The following is a 24,180-nucleotide window of genomic DNA, read 5'->3' as shown; positions in this document are numbered from 1 at the left end:
ACATCTTGGCAAAAGTGCGGCTTAAATTTGAAGGGGATGGTTTAATAAGATGGTTCACACAGTCCTGCCTTGGGTGGGTGAGATGGTGTGAAATGCAATGTTTTAAGTATCCCTTGCCAAGTATTGATCCATGGTATCCTTGAATACTTTGGGTTAGAGTCTTAAGGTTTTTATTTTATTTAATTTTATCAGGTTAGGTTTATACATCAAATCCTTTTGTTCAGACTGCAACAAAGAGAGATCTCAAAAGTGACAACCTCAGCAAGCTGACATCATGTCTACATCGTGTACCAGTCAACACTGGGTAATGCCGTCCACCTGTATTGACATGCTTTGGGTAATCCACAAACTCTATTCATAATCCCTAGCCTTACCTGAGAGCTAGGATAAATCCACTCTGAAAAACCTCCAAGTTCCACTCTGACATAACTACAGGTTAAAACGTTGGCATTCCAAAGTTAGACTAAAAGAGACTGAAGTGACATTATGTCAAAAAGTGCAGCAGATGCAAATGCAAAGTGCAAATAGATTAAGAGACCTCTCTCCTTCCGTCTGGAAAACATGTTAGCTATTCTTTGTGGGAGACACCAAACTCCACCTGGTCTCTGACTAGCACGCACCTGGAGTTCCTCCATGTTTGCTGCGACTCGTTTGCGTGGGTCGTCAGCCACACTTTTCCCAGCACGAGCATCGAGGGTTGACAAAAGCCACATTCTCTCCGTGATCGAGCTAGCTCAAGTTAGCTCACAAAAGGCAGGAGAGTTGAGACAGACGAGCCTGACAGAACTCAAATCCCCTACAAACGTCCCGGTGACAGATGCATCTTTCTCTGTTGTTGACGGATCCTTGACAGGAGAGAGGAGCATGAGTGTGCGGCATCTGTGTCTGTTTGTGTGTGTGTGTGTGCGGAATGATCTGAGATAAAGTCCTCCAGGACTACTAACAGATGAGCCCACGTGCTGTCCTGAGAACAAAGTGGTAGAGAACGCATCTCTCTTCTACGCTGAGCGAGCCGGAGAACCTGCACAACCCAACAGCTTGAGGTGATGAAACCATATGCTAAGTATGAATGCTAGCATGTGAGAAGAAAAGAAACGGAGAAAACCAAACAACATCAATTTACCTCATCTACTTGGGCCAACAACTGTGCAATATTGCAGCACGTTACAGCACTCTAGCCTATGGACTACAGTTATATTTTGAATAACTTGCATCTTTTCTCTCCTTTGGCACAGATCAAAGATTTTGACATTAGAAGTTCAGAAAGGTTATAATTGACTTGCAACATAATTAAACCCACTGAGAATTGGTGTTTGCGGAGACTGATTATTCCTCCATAGAGCTGAGTGCGATATCCACACGCATGAAGTTCAAAGTATTTATGTGGCAGGCCTACAGTGCCCTCCAAAAGTATTGGAACAGTGAGGCGAATTCCTTTATTTTTGCTGTAGACTGAAAACATTTGGGCTTGACATCAAATAATGAACGTGAGACCAGAGATCAACGTTTCAGCTTTTATTTCCAGGTATTTACATCAGGATCTGATGCACAACTAAGAAAATATCACATTTTGTTTGAATCCACCCATTTGTCATGTGATCAAAAGTATTGGAACAGATATACTTAAAACATATTTAAGTGAATAAGACTTAATATTTAGTTGCAAATCCTTTGCTTTCAATAACTGCAGCAAGTCTGTGACCCATTGACGTCACCAAACTTTTGCATTCTTCCTTTTTGATGCTTTCCCAGGCTTTCACTGCAGCCTCTTTCAGTTGTTGTTTGTTTTGTGGGGTTCCTCCCTTCAGTCTCCTCTTAAGCAGGTAAAATGCATGCTCTATAGGGTTTTAGTCTGGAGATTGACTTGGCCAGTCTAATACCTTCCATTTCTTGCCCCTGATGAACTCCTTTGTTGTTTTGGCAGTGTGTTTTGGGTCGTTATCTTGCTGCATGATGAAGGCTCTGCCAATCAGTTTGGTTGCATCTTTCCTTAAATTGGCAGACAAAATGTTTCTGTAGACTTCCGAGTTCATTTTGCTGCTGCCATCATGTGTTACATCCTCAATGAAGATTAATGAGCCCGTCCCAGAAGAAGCCATGCAAGCCCAAGCCATGACATTACCTCCACCGTGTTTCACAGATGAGCTTGTGTGTTTGGGATCATGAGCAGTTCCTTTCTTTCTCCAAACTTTAGCCTTTCCATCACTTTGGTAAAAGTTAATCTTTGTCTCATCAGTCCATAAAACTTTGTCCCAGAATTTTTGAGGTTCATCTCTGTACTTTTTGGCAAATTCCAGCCTGGCCTTCCTATTCTTCTTGCTAATGAGTGGTTTGCATCTTCTGGTGTAGCCCTTGTACTTTTGTTCATGAAGTCTTCTGCGAACAGTAGATAGTGATACCTTCACTCCTGCCATCTGGAGGTTGTTGCTGATCTCACTAACAGTTGTTTTAGGGTCTTTCTTTACAGCTCTCACAATGTTTCTGTCATCAACTGCTGATGTTTTCCTTGGTCTACCTGTTCGACGTCTGTTACTTAGTACACCAGTAGTTTTCTTCTTCTTCAGGACATTCCAAATGGTTGTACTGGCTATGGCCAATGTTTCTGCAATGGCTCTGATTGATTTTCCATCTTCTCTAAGACTCACAATTGCTTGTTTTTCACCCAAAGACAGCGCTCTGGTTTTCATGTTGTTTTCACCTCTGAATACAGTCTGCATAGACAAAACCTATCTTACCCAATCTGAACCTGAGTGTAGACATTCAGTGGTATTTATTGATTGAATAATGTATGTAATAGGACACACCTGGGCAACAAAACACACCTGTCAGTCACATGTTCCAATACTTTTGCTCACGTGACAAATGGGTGGGTTCGAACAAAAAGGTGATATTTTCTAATTTGTGCATCAGATCCTGATGTAAATACCTGGAAATAAAAGCTGAAACGTTGATCTCTGGTTTCACATTCATCGTTTGATGTCAAGCCCAAATGTTTTCAGTCTACAGCAAAAATAAAGGAATTGGCCTCACTGTTCCAATACTTTTGGAGGGCACTGTATATCAGAGCATGAGTGGGCAGTGGAGAGGATAGGCGAGGAGGGCACCTCTTCTTGAAAGTTACCTTGTTAGCGAACTCAACTCATTTGACGTCTATTAGAAACTTTGAAGGTTAGAAGTTCACCTGGCTCTTTGGTGCTCCTCTCAGCAAATGTGTCAGAAACATACCGCAAGGTGCATATGTGAGAGCCGCTTCAGTCTGTGTTAAGAACACGACACTTCGCGGTTCGACACTCGCTAATAAGATGTTTAGTCACTTCAGAATCTGCGCTAGAAGTCAACTAGAATAGGCTACTCAGAGTTCATGTTTCGTTTATGTACAGTGTTACCTCTAAGCGTACTGCAGATAATGGGATAGCACAGATTATTAGCTCTGAGTTTACGAGGCTAAACATTGTATCATTAATCACAGAAGACAATTTAACAAAAGCAGAGGGAGCGAGAGACAGCGAGAGAGAGAGAGAGAGAGAGAGAGAGAGAGAGAGAGAGAGGTAGAGTAGAATACACGAAGGGTCAATTAGCTCTGACACAAGAAAAGAAACATTGTAAACTCTAGCTTCAAGTAGACCAAGCCGTCCATCAGCCCAAATAAAGGACACTGAATTCTCATGGTGGTGAAAGCGGTAATGAGGGTTGGAACAATCAATTATCAGAGTATGAATGAGGTGGTTATTACAGCCTTTTTATTTCTCTCTCTCTCTCTCTTTCGCTCTCTCGCTCTCTCTCGCTCTCTCTCGCTCTCTCTTGCTCTCTCTCACTCTCTCTCTCACTCTCCATATTTTACCCTGTTGCCACTGTCCCCAGATATAAACAAGAACAAATATCTCTAGCTGACAGGGCAACGGCTTCTAGCTAACGATGCAGAGAAATCGGACAAGGGTATTTTTGGTTACCATGGAGACCAAACATAGGGCCACCTCGACCCCAGCTCGCTGGCTCCCGTACAGAGCGCCTGAAGGCATTATGTCACACAGAAAAGAAAACGCTTGCGAACACACGCCGCAGACGCAAACTTAAAAACAGGCTGCTTTTATTCTGAAGAAAGAGTGCAAATAGTCACTTCAAAGGGAAGAAAGAAGGAACCGCCTTCATTTTCCACTTTGGAACTACAGTCCACTTTGCCCCCGAAAGCAACATCACCAGCTTCTTGGGGGGTTCCAATAATTGAACAAAGCTGCCCTTTCTCTCTCCCTCCTTTTCCTCCCCCGCCCTTCTTTCCAAAGACTCCATTCTTCCCCATCCCTCTGCATGCAGGGCTCAGCTGAAGACACCCAGACTGCACCCCAGAGCCAAACAGCTGAGTGACACACAGTGACTCCTGCTCGCTAGGGGTGAGCCACCCTTCAGCCCACGGGGGTTCCGTCGGATTTGTGTGTGTGTCTGTGTGCACGTGTATGTACGTGCACATGTATGCATGTGTGTGTGTGTGTTCTGTGGGGGTGACGTGGCCTTGAGCCAACTGGGACAGACATGACAGAGTCTTCCCTCCTTCCTCCTAGCCTTAGCTGAGAGGACGCACCACAGAGACCCCGTCAGCACTGTATGTCACCAGGCAGGCTATACCTCCTCCCTTCCTCCAGCTTCTCCTCCTCGTCCCCTTTCGACACAACTACCCTCCCCCGGGGCTGGACGACAATGCCACTTCGCACCGCTGCCCCGCACAAACGAGAGGCCAATCTTTCGATGTGGCAATCTTCACAACTCTGATTGTATCTCTCCCTTGTTTTTTTTTTGTTGTGGCTTGCATCCTTTCCACTTCACTTCGGTCAAACATCTCTTTATTTCCCCTCTTGTATATTGTTGTCCTGAAGAGCGTAGGCAATGAAGTACTTAGCAGTGCAGAAACCCATTTTACCTCTTCCCCCCAGCCAAATAGAACTTATGAAAAAGATCTTAAAGTCAAACTACATATTTAAAATGTAGCTTTTAGTCACATATTTAATAGCTTTTGAAGAAGAAAATAAACATTTTTGAAGCTGACTCGTGTCAAAATTACCCAGGGTGAAGCAAAAATACGATTTGGCTCAATTCTGCAGTGGTGAATGTAATACTCCGAAGGCTTGACCTCTCATGGAACCGAAGTCCAAGGAAATAGCAAATACACACAAATCTAAACGGAACAGTTAGCAGTTATCGACAACAGTGTGATGAAAGGAAGCTTGGATGATAGCCGGGAGGGATGTGAACCTAGCAGTGGGGGTAACTGAGCTAACTACAGTAAACAAACAACAAGCTAGCAAGAAGCATATGCGTGTCGTTCCATCGATAAATGCAGCTCACGCTCAGTCGCTTTGGAGAGAAAAAAAAGGGTCCTGAAACGTTCATGAACAGGCGTTGAAGACAGCCAGCCTGTGTGTGCAGAGTGAGGTTGGCTGGAAGGGTCAAGCCTCAGCATGAGCTTCACAGAGGTCTGTTTGACCTAAACGTGAGCAATGGCCATGCTGTACAGGCACGTTTGACCGTGAATGGCAAAATTGTGTCAGGGAGGGTTGAATAAACACTTCACACTAAGAATGTCTTCCATCTCAGCCATTTGAAAGGAAATTTGTAAAGCTTTCAGGGGGAAAAAGATGGCACTCTGCATTTAAAGAATTTGTGAAGGTCGTCTATTTAGAATTTTAAGCAATAAAATCCCACGGTATTTGAAGAAGCGGAGACAACGAGTATGCAGAACAAAGCAATCCTTTAGTGCTATCCACCAACGTATGTTCATTGGATCGTTCTGTATTTATCGGCGTAAATCCACCTTTCCACAATGGGTGCCTGCGCTTACAGCTTGCATATTTGGATTTTAACACTCAATGTCGCCTTACCTTGACCTCCACATGAGCCATGAGGACAGCAAAGTTGGTCAGGTGTGTGCACGAGCACGTGGTATGGGTCCTGTTGGTGCCTAGCAACCTGCAGTCTTGAGTTGACCAGTAACCAGTCATGGTCTTCTTGGAGTAGCCCCAGAAGGAACAGTTGGGGTTGAAGTTCTCCTCCGACTGCTGTGTGGAACAAGGAAGAAGCAGGAGTTAATGGAGCTAATTTACTGTAGGTTTCCTCATGTTCCGGTACCACCGTTGGGGTAAAATGGCACCAATGGTCGATAATTAGAGGCATTAGCCAGTACCATGTCTCTTTCTTTCTCTTGTGGGTTGCTGAATTTAAAGGGCGTCAAGCAGAGGTGAGATGGCGTTTCATCGTGTTATTTTGACCTTTCTCTGTAACCTTTGCCTTGCGACTTTTTCCTGCTGTTTAATGGCCGTCAACGCTAGCTCTGCCAGCCGGTGAGGCTTAACGACAAGCTCCTGCTAGTTTGCTAGCCATTTTAAAATCGTCACTAGGAGACTACTGACACATGGCACAAACAGAAGTCTTTGCAGAAAGAGCATTTTCCAACATATAAAATGTTTCAAACAAGTCCAATATCTCTCTTTTTTTTAGGTAATTATCAAAAGCTTTGTTTGATGGCTCCTGAAAACTATCGCTGAATCGCAATCCCATATCTCGGTCCCTGCTTTGTGCACTTGTGCCGTCTCCCAAATGGGTTCTGAAAGCGTTGCACAGGGGTAGGAGCTCATGATAATACACTGCATTTGCTCTTAAAATCAATGTGTGGGCACACTTCAGAGAAAGTTAATAGAGAACTGGGACCTATCCTGGAATTGTCTTTGGTGCAACTGTCAACCTGTTCAACTGCGGGGTGGTTTCTACATTGCTACATCTACTACTTAATCGGTTGAAGAGATTCCCTCTACGGACATAAATGATTCCCACTGATTGAGTTACCCTCCGCACGGCCGAGTCGACCTGGGCGGGGGTATTCCAGGGAAAGCGGTCGAGATGACCTTCCGTAGCGTTAACGACTTTAATTGGCCCATTAAAGGCAGAGGCGTGGAAGCGAAACAATAACTGGGGGACAGTGCGGTCCCTAGGGAGCACTGATCCAAATCCCCACGTCTATGGGGGGGGGGGGGGGGAGTGGGGGGGGCTAATTGTTGGGCAAGGAACAAAGGAGGAACACGTGGTGTGGTAAATGGCAAGACTCCTAATACGGTTTCTGACAGGAACAGTTTATGACGAGACCGGAGAAAGACAAGACTTGCATCAAGTTAGTGTGTGGTCACGCTCGGTCACCGTGGAAAATAGGAATCTAGGGCGACAGCTATACGATGCTGCGGCAACCTTTGCGTAAGCCTGGGCTGGCATATCCACCGTTATGAGAAAACTTTTAGTAAGCATCATCATTTGGACCCACTTTGACCAAACACACAGGTATTCTGCTCTCCTGCACGCTCTCCAGGGTGCAGTAGGAGTCCAGGAACCCAAGAACACTTCCACAAGGTCAGTGCTTTATTGAGATTAACCCATCTGAGTGAGACAAGGGTATTCAAATGGTTGTGCCCCCACATTATTCCCTGACAGTTTGAACCAAGCCGTCTCTCCAAACCACAAATTAAACTGAAAAGCAGGTGGGTCATGGCAATAACAGCACTGACCCCCATTTTGACATTTCCCCATTTTCATTTAAAAAGCCATAAGCTATCTCCCTCTTTTCCTCTCTCGCTCCCTCTCACTCTGTCTCTGGCTCACCCCCCCCCCCCCCCGCTCCACACACACACACACACACACACCTCAGACACTGCAAGGAGGTCCCTCCCACTCACCAGAACACACAGCCCCTTCTGCAAATATCTCAACGTCTTTCAACCTGCCTAATAATCGCTGGAGGCGTCGCGGGGAGACGAAGCGGGGCTGTTTTGACTGAGTCGTGCGAGAGGGAGATAATGCAGAAGGGGGGAGGGGGGGGGGGGGGGGGAGGCGGTGAGGAGCCCTCCCATGCTATGACTAACCAGCCTCTGGGGACTCCCAATAGAACGAAGGTATTTGTTCAGCCTCCCAGTTTTGACACGTGTGACCCATTTGCTCAGAAACAAATGAGGGGGAAGCGGATCAGACGCCAAACAAATCCCCATCAGTCTAGGAAGAACTGCTAGTCAAACTTTGGTCCTCATAACTAGCTCCTTCAATCAAATGTAAGCAATAATGTTGGGGGAATTGAGAGCGCTTGGGGAATTGGGGAGATCTTCCGAGCTCATTTCAATCTGGGTTCATGTTAAGTGCTTTAAATGCGCCGCCTCCTGTCATTCCCTATATCGGGGAGTGACATTTGGAACACTTGGAATTCAGCACCGCGGCTTTAAATGCAGATGTTTGGGGACCCTTGACATTTGCAAAAACCTCCACACTGAGGAGCTCTCGCTTCCACGAGGATGAGCTTCGGGTACGCCTGCTCACCTGCAGGTGTTTCAGCGTGAAGATGACCGGGTCGGACAGGTAGACTTTGTTGGTGTCTTTGTTGATGGCCGCTGTGATGACGGCCGAGTTGACAATGACAGAGTAGTTGGTGGCCATGGCCTCGCTGCCCAGCTTCATGCTGGCGTTCTCTGTGGAGAGGTAGGCCCCGATGTGTTTGTAAAGGACGAAGGCTATCCGGATCTCGCCTGAGACGGAGAGAGAGAGAGAGAGAGAGAGAGAGAGAGAGAGAGAGAGAGCAACTTGTTATTCTAGGACCTGGAAACGGCAGACAGCACGTAAACACACACAGGGAATCTTTTTGAATCGTTAATGGGTGCAAAATGGCATAAAGGTATTTCATGTGCTTCAAAGGAAACACTACTAGTAGGGGGGGGAGACACAACATTTCCAATTGTCTTTTGAGGAAGTTATCGAGACAAACTCCAAGTGGTTTAAACATGATAACTTTTCCCCTCTCATCGACGGTTCTATCAAAAAACGTCGGCATGGAAACAGACCCTTTTTCCTTTCTCCCACTCACGCTCTCTCCAAGCCATATCCCCCCCCCCCCCCCCCCCCCAGAGAGCTGATATGAAAGCCGGTTGCCTCCAACAGTGTCTGGGACCACTCACTCCCACGCAAGGGAAATTTGTGCTGCGTACCCTCCGGAGGAGGGGGGGGCTATCTTCCTACTGGCTGTAATGACTCGGCGAGTATTGGTTGGCCACGAGCCTGGCTGATCTGGTCCAGAGTGCCTATTTGCATGAGCGAGTAATAACGTCCAAATAACAGTGTGTGGAGCGCCGCTGGATGGGCCTGTATTGTGCACAATGGGCTCGTTACTGCTCAGGGCCAGTGCTTGAATATGACTAATTCAGTTTCCAGGGACCCTCTACTGTTCAGAAGTCAGAAGGGAGCGGGGCTGTATGTCACGATATGCACTGTGCTTAAAACATCGCCACCTCAAAATGACATGGTGTGTGTGTGCGTGTGAGGGAGGGAGCCAGAAAGTAACCGTGTGAGCGAGCGACTGACTGACTGATCGCCTGTTCACGATTCAACAGGTTACAAACATGGCCTGCTGGTATTTCCGCTTCTTTCATAAAGTACACTCACACATTTTAGAGACAACAATGTCCAGGTCGCGTATCCATCGAGTTGATTCAAGGTGCATTGTGGATACCTACCATTTCTCCCATGTTGTTTCAAGGTGCTTGCTGATAAGTGAATGGAGTTGCCATGGCCACCAGTTTGTGGGAATTTAAGGTCTGGAAGGTTCCCATCCGTGCTCATCCGGGCTACCTCCAGCTCTGCAAGGACACAAAGGCAGAGTAGGCGGCACAATTATTTTAAGCTACCCTAATCATCTGCCATAAGTTCACACACAAACACACGCAAAAACTCCATGCACTGTACACACAAACACACTCCAAATCCACACACACACAACATATAGTACACTGCAAAGGCACTTTTTTTGGTCAAAAGAAGATATTATTGTAATTGTGAGGTGTGAAACTTGAACGGGCCACATGCGGTGCCAGCGATGGCAGCTGGGGCTGTTCACCATGTCACGCACGCTCTGAAACACAGGCCTGTCACGGCATGCTCTGTACATCTGCCAGAGCATGTTAGCCCCAAACAATAGCTTAGCTTAGCCTTTCAACATCGACAGGCCCGACTGTATTCACAACAGCACTTCAGTCTTGTTAGTTGGAGTTGAAAGCCGTCGAGGGAGGAATTGGGGGGGGGGGGGATAATAAAAACAATACAATTAGAGGCACCTGATCAAAGATGCTTGTCGGGCCTGCGTGAAAGCTTTTTTAAACTTGCTTTCCCAGCATGCACCTCTGTATGTGTCCACGAACATCAAACATGATGCGGGGCAGCCCCTCTCTTATTCACGCCGGCTTTTCTCAGATATAATTGATGCAAGTAATCAGACGTCCCTCTGCGTGCGGATTGAAGTATCTTCTCCGGCGTTCAAAGGCCGGGGATAGATTGCACCTTGCTCTCGACACTGGCGTCATGCTGGGTTACGGTCTCCCCAGACCTAATCTTTCGAGTGAGACGGAGTTCAGGTTTAACAAAGAAACCTGGCAACATTCCTGGCTTCCACTAAATCATTATAGATGGTGGCTTTCTTCACCCCGGCAAGAAAATAGGAAGCCAAGGGGATGACGAGACGAGAGGAGGAAGTGGAGACGGATGTGGTGTTCGGAGGAACAGCTGTTGGGACCGAGGCAACCGACTCGTTTCTAGTTCAAAGGCTCCAGCGCCATAAAACACAGGAAAACAAGGTGATGATGGGGCTCGTCTGAAACGGGTTCGGTGATCGATTACTGTGTTTTTGCTTCAGCGTGTGGGAGGAACGGTTCGTCCTCGTCCCCGCAAGGGGCCTGCTTCAACTCATCTGCTGCTCCCGTTACTGTTCATGTGAAGCGCAGCATGCAAATCGAGCCACTGCTGAAAAGAACATTGCATGGAATTTGTATTTTAAATGTATATATATATTATTTTTATACTTTGAGAATCTGAACTGACATTTTGAAAAGTCAGTTTTTCTGCTATCTTAATTAACATATTTCCTTTGAAGCCAAGTTGAACTTCCTCACCCCCCCCCCCCCCCCCCAAATAACACATTACTCTCTTTGATACCAAGGTCAACTCCCAAAATACTGTAGATTATAAATCCTCTCAGTAGCTCAGAAGGTCTACTCTTAAATCCAATCTTTTTTCACGCTTTCCCTTTCAAAAGCGCTGAATACTCCCACATTAGAACTGAGTCACTGATGCTGTACAACAGTGGAGGGGATTCTTTAATAATGTTGACGTGGTCCTTTTCAACTAGTTGAGACAATACTGCAGATAACGAACAATCCAAGGATTCCATTCCTTCCTTTGACTCACTGGAATGTTTTTCATTGCAGGATGAACTGCAAAAAAAAAAAGCTTAGGAGTGGATTTAGGCACGCTACACCCGCAGTAGTTAATGCTGTGCCTGCAGTGTGGCATTCAAATATCTCAGTAATCAGGCAAAATCTTTTCATGAGATTAACGGCGAGAGATTGATATACAACAACTAAACATGCTGGCAAGCAGAAACCCAACCAGACGCACACAAACTCCCGTGCACACGCACAAGACGCACACAGGCGTTTGAAGACAGAAACGTGCACGCACTGCGCTCACAGACACAGGCACACACGCCGCAGACAAATGTCCCTGCAGCTGTGGAAGAGAGGTTACACACACACACACAGTCACACACTTGACGGACAGGAGAAAAGACCGGTATTCCAACCAATCTTTTCGGAGAGAGCAGTCATTAGCTGGCGCAGTGGGCCCTTGCATTTCGTGAGTCTGTGAATCGACCTGCAGGACTGGCATTAGGGACCAGAGCTTCAAACAATGCCACACTGCCAGGCAAACTTACTAGAGCTAACACAAAACTAAAGGCCTTGTAAATACGTCATCATGGCATGATTAACCCACTGCCCATCTTGCGGGATGTAGAAAAAAAAGCTGTAGCCATGTGGGAAGTCTAGGGGGAGGCATTTTTTCCTTTCTCCAAACAAGGGCGAGAATCTCCTTAATACTCAGATGAATTGAGTGCCAGATACAAAGAATTCAATTTTATTAATTCCCCTTACGCTGGCTTACCCCTTCTCACTTGGCAGACCTATATTTTTAGGTTGCCATGGCAGCAGGAACCCAAAAAATCCTATCCCATAAGCGCGAGTCCGATGCATCATAACATTAACTTCCCTGGTGTCTGAGGGCGGTACTATATCATGCAGCTTATACAAACAGGTTCTGTCCTTGTTTGTTATGTTCCTCTCTCCAAAAAATCTAAACGTGATAAATACTTGCGCTCACTATACCACTGCAAACTACACACTTCTGGAAAACCATCAAAGAAGAGACCATTTCCAGTGATGGAAAACATTTGTGCTTAAAGGGTAATGTAATGATTTCTCTCCAGGAATGAGGGTAGACACAGATATACACAGAATCAGACACTTTGAATACGGCTACATTATTTGCATGAACAATCGTAGGGCTACAGGGCTATATGAGACAAAGAACAAGCAAGGCAAAGCCCACATTAGCTCGAATATCTCTAATAACGTCTATGGACATAGCCTGAAGATTAGGGCATTTAGCATTGATCCAGCACCAGCATCAATGGCTTTAATTCAACCTCAGACTCCAGAAGAACAAAAACATGAGCTAATGACGTCTTTTTAGAAGCAACCACCACCAGAAGGGTCAAGCACGGCAGCCCTGTTGAACTTGACCTTTCCAGAGGCTTGGGGACTTAAGCGTTTGACCTCTTCACTCGTTCCGACGTCTCCGGAGCTTAATGGTCGATGGTGGAGCACCCTGGATCAATGGCTATGAGGTGCACTCTGTAACCTTACACTGAAGTCTTACGGGAGGCATTTGAGTGCTTTACAGAGTGAGAGAGCAGAGCTGTCATCTACCAAGGGAGAACTTGATAGCCTATCATTTTAGTTTGGATACATTTATTATTACAGGGGACTGGATGGGAGTGAACGAGGCTAATATTTGTCTCATTGGATGAAAGACAAATATGCCGTGTTCAACCCTGTATTACTGCAACCAATGTTTCCTTTAATTTATTTTGAGTCATTGTTTCGATTGTTGTTGACATGGAATGTGAGCGACAAATAAGCACCTGTGAGGCCGTGTCTCGGTCGGTTGACAAACACGCTCGCTTCTGAAAACAAACGAAACCCAACTGCACACTGGTCACTTACACGCCGTGGACCCGAAAACCGAGAGGGCCAAAACAAAACAAAAAACAAACGCGTGCATGAGTAGCCCTCAACAAGGTAAGAGGATCGCCCTTCACGTTGCGCGTGCAAATAAAACACAAAACGGACCAAGCGTTCACTTACGGATGTTGTTTGTGTTCTCCTGGACGATGTCGGTCTTGAGGAGGTTGTCCGCCAGGACGAAGGCCCCCTGCTCCACCGTGTCCAGCAGCATGGTGGCGGCGCGCAGCTGCTCCCCGCTGCTCAGGTCCCTCCACGCCGCCTGGGCCTGGGGCTGCAGCAGGTTGTTCACCGTCTCCACCATCGCCTGCCAAACCGACCCAACAGCAGACGGGGGGGGGTTAGTGGCGCGCTAGCCCCGTGCATGCTAACAGAGGCTCGGGGTGGGGTTTGTCGGGTAGGGTCGGGAGTCGGGGTCAGGGGATGGGTTGTGAAATGGTATGAGTAATGAGACATCAAATGGGGTCGTTTGTGACCAAAGCGGGTGAATAATGGGGGTAGGAACAAGGACGACACAGATTACACACGGATGTCTGGGTCACTGCTGGCCTGTGTGAGGTGAGGTGGGGGCTGGTGGCATAAGCTCCCTCCATATCCAGAAACAGGACACGTCCCTGCCCTATAGGCCATTCAGGCATGGCCAGGCATACCTACTTAATTACAGACTACAAGTGCACATATTCAGAGTGGTCGAGGTACTAATTCAAAGATGTGGTTTTAATGAGCTTTTTCCCCCAAACCCAAATCGTAATAAAGACTGAACTAAGGTGGCCGCTAAAATGGGTTGAGGAAAATGAGTCGAAAAATCTACACACTAGAAGTCAAAAGAATCCCGCATTACAATGCACTCCTTTGACAGCACATGACTCCATGCAGCAACAGCACATGCATACAAACAACATAGCCAGAGGCGATTACAGCCCACGACAAGCAAATGGTTGTACAAGATTTTTCTGTTGTCGGCTACTTAACAGGGCCACTACTCTGATTGATTATTAATATCGTTAAACATCCATTATTCCTCCCCAAATCCCGCTATAACAATCAGGGAAGCATGACAAATATCACTGGGAAGACAAGATGAGAAATCTAGAGCAATTAAAGATTTAGAACGCCAATGGCAAGACTCATGAATAGAATGCTAATTGGTCAGGCAAATCTATTCATCTCACTCCTCCTAACATCGGAACAAAACGCAGGTACAGGATTTAATTTTATCCATCAGGTGTTCAAACACTTTCAGTTGGAGGCGTTCTTACTTTTCAAGGCAACTATGCAAACATTCACTTGAACCTTTGAACGCCTTCGGAAAGAATAATTAATCATTTCAAGGAATCATCAGAGCCCTTTCTGATATCCCATATCAAAGACCCAGTTAGACGTTTCTCGCAAGTCCAAGATGGACGTTGTGCTTGATCCTGAGCTGGAGTCAGTGGGAATCAGAGGCTGAGCGAGGGGAAACAACGCCATATGATTTAAAAGGGGGAAATGATATTCCTCAGCCACAGTATATAGTGATACAACAGTGGGAATTGAGCAAAGGGGGGGTTTCTTTTTTTTGATCAGCGGACTATGAAAGGGAATGCAAGTTTCTGAAATGATTCTGGGAGACTGCTGAACAGCAGGAGGCGGACAACTCCTAAGGCTACAAGGCCCGAGCCGCCAGAGCCGCCTTGACTAATCAAATGGACTGGGCAGTATTCCAAACAGAAATAACAACTTTTATCATAGTTTGCCACATGTATCAGAGAAATTATTACCTAACTGAATTGGGCATATAATTAGCATTACTAATAAAATAAAATGTACTGCTTGGTTTGTGGAAAGGTTGAAGGAGACTGTACAAGCAATATTGTCACAGTGCAGTGGAGTAAAGGTCGGATAAACCTGCTTCTGAAGACAGGAAACAGGAAGTAAGTGACTGTATTCAGCTCACTGGTTCACTGAGATGAAGGGGGTATCAAACAGCAGCAGCCGGCTGGTACTCATGTATTATGCACAATGTGCACAAACGCTGTCTCTCTCCCTCTTCCTCTCCCTCTCTTCATCTCTCTGTCTCTCTTTCTCTCTTTTTCTGTCTCTCCATCTCTCTCTTTCTTTTTAGGGCAGGCAGACACCAAACTTCAATGTAATTATCCATTATCTGCAGCCCATCTCAAATTGCACCTTTGACATTAACGGTAAAGCTGGATTTATCCATTTTCAATTTTTCAATTAGGAAGCAGGTTTTCTGACTGCTGCCATATTTTCCCCATTGGCCGGTCTGTTTTAAACACAGAGGTGGTTAGTGATGAGTGTGTAGGTGTAGGTTTTCTGGTTGAGAGGGAAAAGTGAATTGGACTCGAGGAACATATTCCATCGTACTAATCTGATCCGAGTTTTTGTGTTACCAATGTACTGTATGGGACTCCTAAACGACTTTGATAAGGTAAGGATTCAAGAACAAATCTCCCCATTGACAATCTATAAATGGATTGAGCAGCTTAATGTGAGGATATGATGCTTATAACTGACCCCATGGATAAATAATTATCATTTAAAGACTGGGATCAGGAGTTTTTTGGAAAAACATTTTTTAAAAAAAAACAGATGTTTCCCCCCTTTTTGCATACAAAAGTAGTATTTGTAATATTAGTAGAAGGCCTACCAGTTGTAGGCTACCCATACTATGACATACCAGTTGTAGGCTACTCATACTATGACATACCAGTTGTAGGCTAACCATACTATGATGTAATAGCAGCAATATTAGTCATTGAAGTAGTGGAGAAATAGGTCTTATCTATTTCCACAAAACACTTTGACGTGTTCTAATTATATTATTTATGAGCTAAAAACAACAACATCACATAGCATCCCCAAATGGTGCTTGTAAATATTTCACACTACTTTCTAAAAACCAGCATGTTTAAGGATGCAGGAGAGAAATAAACTAAAATAAGTGTGAGTGATTAAGCTTAGCAGCGAGGCTTCTAGTCTAGCCATCAGCACTCTCCGCCCAATGAAATCTATAGACCACTCCTGGGGCTGACTCACTAACACACACACACAAAATAAAACCCACAAATCACACTTACACAAAACCCACTCGCACAATAAAACCCACCCAAAAACAGACTTTCTCCAAAGCAGAACTTCCAAAGGGAACGGGAGTGAGCTGAGAGGAATGCATCCATGCAGGGCAGAGCACACAGCACAGTCAGTGTAGTGTAGAGTCTGGGCGCCTAACTTCAGGCATTCAATCTGTCAAAATGTACCGGTTCACTCCACAACTCCAAACTTTCGGCGACCGTTTTGATTTCCCTCCATCTTAAAGTATTTCTTACTCTTGATCGCCTGGGAAAGCACTCCATCCCGCTCTTTGAGGATGTGGAATTGACAATCATCAGCTAGCCTCCACCCTGGGATGCTGGGGCTGAGCTGAGGTGAGGGCTGGGGCAGAAAAGCAGCGTCACAAGGGTCATTTATACCAATGAGGGGAAGGAAGAGGGGGGATATTAGCGTGGAGCTGGAGCCAGGCCAAGACAACGTGTGTGTGCGCTGATTGATGAAATGAACTCGAGGTCGGGGAAATTGATTCTGGCTGGGCTTGAACTCCCGGTGCCGGCTTCGCGGAACCGAAGAGGGATGAATCGCGAGGCGGGCCCTTCACTTGCTGCCTCCAGAAACCTGCTCGTTTCTCTTGTTGCCGTTCCCTTCCGCCCTCAATCTTGTCAACTCACTCGTTACTCTCAGAAAACACTGCTACTTCTGATAAAGAAGTGGCTCCCGTTTTCACATTTCGCTGCGTTGTCTCTCAAGGAGCCCCCATCGTATTTTCAACAAAAGTCCCTCTTTTTTCTCATCTTGACTTTTTTTCTTCACTCTTTCTTTAAGAAAACAGAATGTGCTATATTTTGTTCTCGAGCTAGCACATAAGGTCACTTGAGAGGGATCCAACCTCCCGTCTAGCTGTCTAAGTGATTGTCGATACTCTGGAGTCAATAAAACTCAAGGCTACAATGCCCATGCACAGCTACTGTAGATACTGTTCCATTTCAAGGTAAAGTGTGATAGCAGATTAACGGTAGCATGTCATTAGCATGTTCTGTGTGCTGATAGCCCACAGCAGGCTTACTTTCTTGGTTCACAGCTGTATAGCTGAAATAAAAAAAAACTATATCTGAGAAATAGTTGTGTTTTCATATTAATGGAAAAATATCCCCACCACAACAAAACCACGCTGTGCAACTACTAATCATGTAGTAAACAAAACTTGAACTCTACTTGAATTGCATTGCAATGTGCCAAGACTCAGGAAGGAGTAAGCCCCTGTAGACACACAACTTTTTGGTGAACATTGTCAACTGATCACAGATGGACCATAACTGTGAACTGACACGGCCCATATAACTTTGCAAGGGCTGCAAAGGAATGAAGGGGAAAAAAAGTTTATGGGTATGTGGTCATCCTAACAAACCTCATCTTTTAACAAATTGGCCGCCAATAAAGTTTTATAATCTCATTACAATTTTGGACAAGGCATTCAAGTCATTTTAAGGTCGTTTGATACTGCGACACTCTAGCTAGTTATCCACATACATTGGGATATTCTACCTGAATCTTTAGGTTTATGACCCATAGGCTACCGCCAGGATGTGGGGATAGCTAATTTATTTTTTATCCTGGAGCTGAATTGATCAAAACAAATGGGAGCTGAGTAATTTAATTATATAACCAATCTCTCCGTACCACACTGAAAATAGCCTGCTTTACTAACAAATGTTCCTCGTTGGCGGCCATTTTGAGCTGGCAGCGCTCTGCGGTTTGACCTCAGACTGAAGCAACGGGGATGTAATCACTCTAATTGGCCAACTGCAGTGTCATGGCCCGTAAACAAGATGTAGCTACAAAAAACACCAGAGAACCAACACTGGGTGACATTTTGATCGTGTTTGTTCCAAAATCAAAGAGGAAGAGCCTTTCAAAACATCTAATATGGACAACCGCCTTTAGGGGCATATGTAGATGAGAGAGGATAGCGCCACAGAGACGGTCTTTGTGACCAGATCAAGGCTCAATCGCTCCCACAGAGCCAGAGATGAAAAGAAAACTATTATTTACTTGGCCCACTGCAGATCCTCTCTTAATCCACAAAAATAAAATAAGTGAGTCATTGAGACTCAATCAATATTCTCTCTCCAATCGTTCACCCCCCCCCCCCCCCCCCCAGCCTACAGACTTGGGAACAGTAGCGGTAATGGATGAACAAGGCTCTCAGTCCCTTCCGTACCAACAAGATGGACTCCTTCAATCAAGGCGGCGAACCAAACTCCTCTCATCTCCATTAGAGAGCAAACACCTGCTCTATCCTCCCATCTCACAATTAGCAGCTAACGAGCAGCCACGGCAGGATACCTGGTCACCCATCTCACTAACACACACGCTCGTCAACGTGCGCAGACAGTCGGCGGCTTTCTCTACTCCCTCTCTACTCGTCTCTCGGCTGCTCTCTCTGTTCTCTCTGTCCCACACTCTGAGAAACCAGTTTTTTATGTTTGTTTCGCCTCTCAAGGCAAATTTGTGACTGCGCGCGACATTCCCCTCAGTCTCCGAACAGAGGGAGAGAGGATCGGCAGGTGTTGCTGCCGTTTATTTTGCACTAATCCCACTTATGCTGACCACCAGGGGCCTGTTGGTGAAAACATTGCCCGATTTCCCTAATCAATGGAAGTCCCTCAAAGCCTGCCTGGCACATGCAATAAAAGCTGCTGTTTTTACGGATAGGCCGCAGATGTTGCTTCATTATTCCGGTTCTTTCTTTTTTGGGCCTGCCAGACGGGAGGGTGGGTTGCACATACTCACAGTACTGTAAATAAATCCCACTTTGCTCATTTAACATACGCACACACACAGAAATGAAACGTTGAGTAGATCTGCATGGACAAACTCCCTCACATCCAATATTAATCTGTAATTAATCTAGCAATTTAGTTCAATGAGCGAAGTAGCAAATCACAAACAAATCCATAGACACCCACACAAACCCCTCAGGTGCGTGTATTGACACAAACTCACGCAATGCAGACATTCTGTGAGGTGGCCACAGCCATGTGCACAATCACATACCAATACATATTTTAATGACTTACTACAAGCCTTGGGGAATTTAATCAAATAAAAATACATGTTGTTTGACAAGTATGGTGCAGTGGATTCCTGTGCAGACACATCAGGCCTGTCTGTAAGCTATAGGAACCATCTGCTTGGAGGGTAAGCATGTCAACACATTCAGCAGCTCTAGTCAACATATAATTGATTTTGATGACAGTTTTTGACAATCATGTAAACATCAAATCCTGCTGACATCATAATAATTAATAGCTATGGAGGGTCTCTACATGCACAAATACTGAAGTTTCAACGTCCCTTTGAGTTGTCAAGAGGTGTATATAGAAATAAAACATATGTACTGTAACTTCAATCTAAATCCTCTCATTACTTGAAATACTAAAGCAAATTTTTAGATGATATTTGGTCCATTTGGATGTCTGAGGTGTTTTCTTAGGAACCTCAAATGTAACCTTGGTATAATGTACAAAGTGATTTAAATGATCAATACAGTATTGTTTGGGAACTAGATTCTACCATCTATCCTTCCAGGCAACCCATGCCCAGTTACTTTGCCAAATTTGGTACATATTGTATTGTGACCAAGTATTATGACGGCATGTTTATCTATTTTTAAAATCAAATACAGAAATGGTTAGCACCCAAATCATGCTGGGGAGGTGCATTGACAGGACTTGACACATGACAGGGGATAAGGAGCTGTTGGTCTAATTGGGATGTCGGTAAAAAGGACTCAAACCAGTGAAATGTAACCCTTTTAATTTGACTTTAAACCAATGTTAGGTCCATGTTTATTCTACATGATACTCAATGTTGTTTTATATTGTGTTTAAAGGTGAAAGTTCACATGGCTAGCCCAAAAGGAATATGGATTTTGCAATAGTAGCAGCACAACAAATAACAATATGCAATTGTCAACACCATCAACGCAGTCACTATGGGGATGGGTGAGGCTTTGATGACATGACAAGAAGGTGGAGGAGGTTGGGGTCAAAGACAGATTCCAAATACCTGTACGTAAAACCGGCACGAGCGTTCTCGTTTCTGCAGCTGCAAAACCCCGGGAACAATGTAAGAGTTAGTAAAAGGTCAAAACCACAAACACGTTTTAGTACCTTGAAAAGAGAGGGGGGTGATACAGCACCTACAACTCTAGCTAATTAAGTGTTTTCCATTTTACATAAACTGTACAAAAACTGCCTGTATATTAATTATGCCCTCTCTTGGAAAACATCACAAAAACCTAGTCTTAATTAGCACCAAAATGAGGCACACTGCCCTAGTGGGGATTGGACAGCAAGACATAGTTGCTCTTTCAAGTGGAGTTTCAAGGTTACCAGCTGGTCCTCTGGGTACGAGGAAGAAAGAGGAAGTAAGGAGAACTATTTAACCTGGAAACCTCTGTCACAGCGTTTGGTGGGCTAAAGCTAAAAAGAGTTTGGCATTAGCATACTAGGGTCTGACATTAGCAGGTCAATCCAGAGAACAAGAGCACCAACTGACTAATTGTAACTATTATGAATTCAAACATTGTCTTGAATTCCAGAAGTGGCTCGGGTAAGTGCTAGCTGTAACAAAAACGGTCTACACTGATGTAGCTTAGTGGTTAGCTTCTTTGCAGTGCGAATGGCCCTTAAGATCTGTATTGGGTGCCGTCTTTCCAGTGAAGGAGCCTCTTGCTCCACGTCAGAGCCCCATCCCTTGGAAGAGCTCCCGTTAGCGCCTCCATGCTAGCTCTCCTTTGATCATGAAAGTGTCACGGATCTTGCCGTCTGCAAACTCAATCTGCTCTTTGTCTGGCCAACGGAGAGCATTGTGCCTCGCTATCAAAAGAATCTTTAATAAGCTTAGCTCCTAGCAGATTGTGTGGAAATGATTGAACTCCAAGGTAAACACCGGCCAGTAGGAGCCAATGAGAGTGTATGGGCAGCTACTGTATGCTAAGGGGATTAAAAAGACTATCGAGGATAACTTTGACTCATTTGGAAATAATGATTCTCCAGTTAACGTTACATTTCATATTAGTTATTGTGTTTATAAGACCTCTGAGATGATGCTCTGACTTTTACAAGGTAATCAAGTTTTGTAACTTTTTCATCCATTTCATAGCTTTTTGCTGAAAGGCTTCTACATTTTTTCTCCTCTAGTGAGTGTTTACGGGAGTTTTTCCTTGTCTTCTTTGAGGGTTTAGGTTGGTTGAAAAGAAGTTCTATGGGTGTATGTTAAGCCCTCTGTGACATTGCTTGTAAAAAGGGCTATAAAAATACATTTTGATTTGATAGCACTGCATCCGGTAGAAAGCACCTATAGAACAATCATTATCCAATGAAGGTTGAAGGCAAATGTTTGAAGGCATATTTTCAAATGATAGTCAGTTAGCACTACATTCTGTCCGTCTTTATGTTGGCTCTAATAGACTGACATGAAAAGTGCTTCATTCTGTGAAAGGTTCTTCGAAACCTATATCTTTTTTTAAATATATATAGACTAAAGCAAAGTTCCAAAAGTGCAAATGTGTGTCCGGCTGCCTTTCATTCCTGCTGGCTGTCTCCTCCAATGGAGAGAACTGGCACTAAAATCTCAATGGGGACATCTGTGTGCAGCAATGAAATCAAAGTTGTGTGTGTGTGTGTGTGTGGCGGGGGGGGGGACGATTTGGGAACAGGTGTTCCTGTTCCACTACAAGTGAAGCCGCTCAACAAATTAACGGCTGACATTTCAAATTTCACTGATGTTTGCTTTCCCGTTGGTTTGCAGACAGAATGTATTTTTTTTGCTTAACTCGCCTGGGTGCCCCAAGGTGTGCCCAACTGTGAATTTGGTGTAATTACATTCCTTTGGAAGGATAATAAAAGAATAAAACTCTGCACTCTGGAACCTTAGATATAGCTCTCTTGCAGGACAGTTTCCTTTGACATTAGTGATGAAGCTGCATTGCATGAGAAGGTGCTATTGAAAATCCTGGCATATCCACAAGACTTTTATTTTATCTGTGCCCTCTGAGGCACCCTTTTCAGTAGCCGTGCTGGTATGTATTTTTTTTTCCTTTTCATTTTTAACACCAGGAGGTGAGCCCCTGTTCTCACACCTCGTGTCAGGTGGGTTGTTTTCGAGAGTGCGAGGCATCGCTACATGGGATATTATTCTGGATGACAGTGGTGGGCCGAAGCGCACATCATTAAAACAAAACCCGCTGTTCAGGTTTGACTGGTTTGAAGTCGCTTTGGCAGGCCTCAGCCAGTGAAACACCAACAAGAAAGAGGGGTGCACATGCTGAGAAACAGGTTTTTGTCTTTGGCACTTAATCAATTCGATAAGATGTCTTCCCTTTTCAATGTGTAGCTCCTATCACAGATCTGGTCAACGCAGATAGGCAAGAAATAACTTGGTTACCTTGAGCATTAACCTTAACATTTCTGTTGTCGCATTTGTCAAGGTCTGTCACAGACCAACACATACTCCAAAAAGGCAAGGGAGGAAAGCCATCGGTCATCAGATTTAGGACAAAACCATTATTTTCCCCGGGCATCTGGTGACACCTACTTTGTTTAGGCTGCGGGCCGCGCTATCTTTGCCTCCAGGGGTGAGATTTCTCAGCTGCACGTCCAGTAAATCCACCAGCTGACCCATGGCTTTGACGGTGTAGGTGATATCCCCCGCCTGGAGTGGACTTTTGGTTTGCTCTGCCAGTTCCCTGGCTATGACAGCGGCAGTCTCTCCAGCTCTCAGCTGGGAACAAGAAAAGAAAACAAAAGAGAGAAGGGAAAATGTGGATTGTTTTCACATATGCACACACACACAGCACTTTACAGTACATCTGGGATCAATATCTGCCAATTATATACGGTAGCAACAGACACAATCTACATAAGAAACAATACAGTTCAAGGGCAAAAATGGAACCAAATAAACCCCTAACATATCCATGCGTATCTGTATACCTGTTACAAATATAATATTAAATGGATGTTGTTCAGCTTGTACTCACATTTTGTGAGTTCACCACCATTTTTTATTATAACTATAGTTGGGGCGATATTCAATTGACTGGAAGTGCCTGGCTGTATCAGAAAGCAATTATGAAGTCAGCCATGAAATAATAATAATTCCCCATAGGAGCTGATCACTAGTGTGAAGCTAAAAGGTGGTAGCTTAGACGGGAGAAAATGTCACGCGGAATATGAAGCCAGAGTAGAATATCATTTTGCCTGATGTTTGTAATCTTGTGAGATTACGTGACCATTTCTCTTTCAGAGAGAGGTCTGTCGCAACGCAAAAACCTCAGTGACTTTTCAATTGCTCTTCAGTTGCATTGAGACAAACATAAAATAAGTTGATTCATGAGTGTGTGTGTGTGTGTGTGTACAGTTTACTTTCTTTCTCTCTCTCTTTCTCTTTCTCTCTCTCTCCATGTCTATCCCAAAGGGATTGTTTTTACACTGCATGCAATGGTGAGAGGGGCAGTGTTTCTTTATATCGCAAGATCTAACCACTTCCTGTTTGCCTTTTGTGAGGTATACCACTACCTATTTATGTTCTGGGAGAGGAATAAGAACAAGAAAAAAACGAAAAAAAAACATTTTAATTAAGCCTCTCCTCCAGCTACGGAATATTCTGTTTGTTTGCTAATGAGCGTCTCCATTAGCCCACAAACCGATGCTTTGTAGTTTGCAAGTCTCTATCTCTTGGCTTTTAAATTGCAATGTATATCTCTTGCATGCAGGAGCCTAATGATGTGGAAGAGAACCCATTTTAAATGGCTATTTGTTGGCAGCTTTTCATTTGATTTTTTTCTTCTTTTCAATGGCTTTTAATATAAAAGTGCACACTCAATAGGTCTGTTGCCTTTGCTGCCTGGCTGTTGAACTGAATGGGCCTTATCTATTTAGTGAGGAAGAGCCCATTTCTTTCACCTGGAGGGTGCTTT

General features: G+C 44.7%; 1 protein-coding gene across 9 annotated transcripts in view; it reads right to left on the bottom strand.

Moving 5' to 3' along the window:
* LOC124486930 (adhesion G protein-coupled receptor L3-like) overlaps window positions 1-24,180 on the bottom strand; it is a 175,589-nt gene that overhangs the window by 30,617 nt on the left and 120,792 nt on the right. For 8 of the 9 annotated variants that reach the window (XM_047048808.1, XM_047048806.1, XM_047048813.1 and 5 more), the window contains 5 exons: window positions 22,797-22,982; window positions 13,266-13,449; window positions 9,528-9,650; window positions 8,341-8,546; window positions 5,871-6,047 (listed from right to left, as the gene is read on the bottom strand). In XM_047048808.1, coding sequence (XP_046904764.1) covers window positions 5,871-6,047; window positions 8,341-8,546; window positions 9,528-9,650; window positions 13,266-13,449; window positions 22,797-22,982 — 876 coding nt within the window. Of the gene's footprint in view, window positions 1-5,870; window positions 6,048-8,340; window positions 8,547-9,527; window positions 9,651-13,265; window positions 13,450-20,264; window positions 20,304-22,796; window positions 22,983-24,180 lie in introns of all 9 variants that reach the window. The other variant, XM_047048815.1, reaches the window with a different exon arrangement.

The sequence above is a fragment of the Hypomesus transpacificus genome, chromosome 25 (assembly GCF_021917145.1).
Source record: "Hypomesus transpacificus isolate Combined female chromosome 25, fHypTra1, whole genome shotgun sequence".
NCBI lineage: Eukaryota > Metazoa > Chordata > Actinopteri > Osmeriformes > Osmeridae > Hypomesus > Hypomesus transpacificus.
Note: the sequence above shows the minus strand (reverse complement) of the source record. Positions and strands in the feature narration are given on the sequence as shown.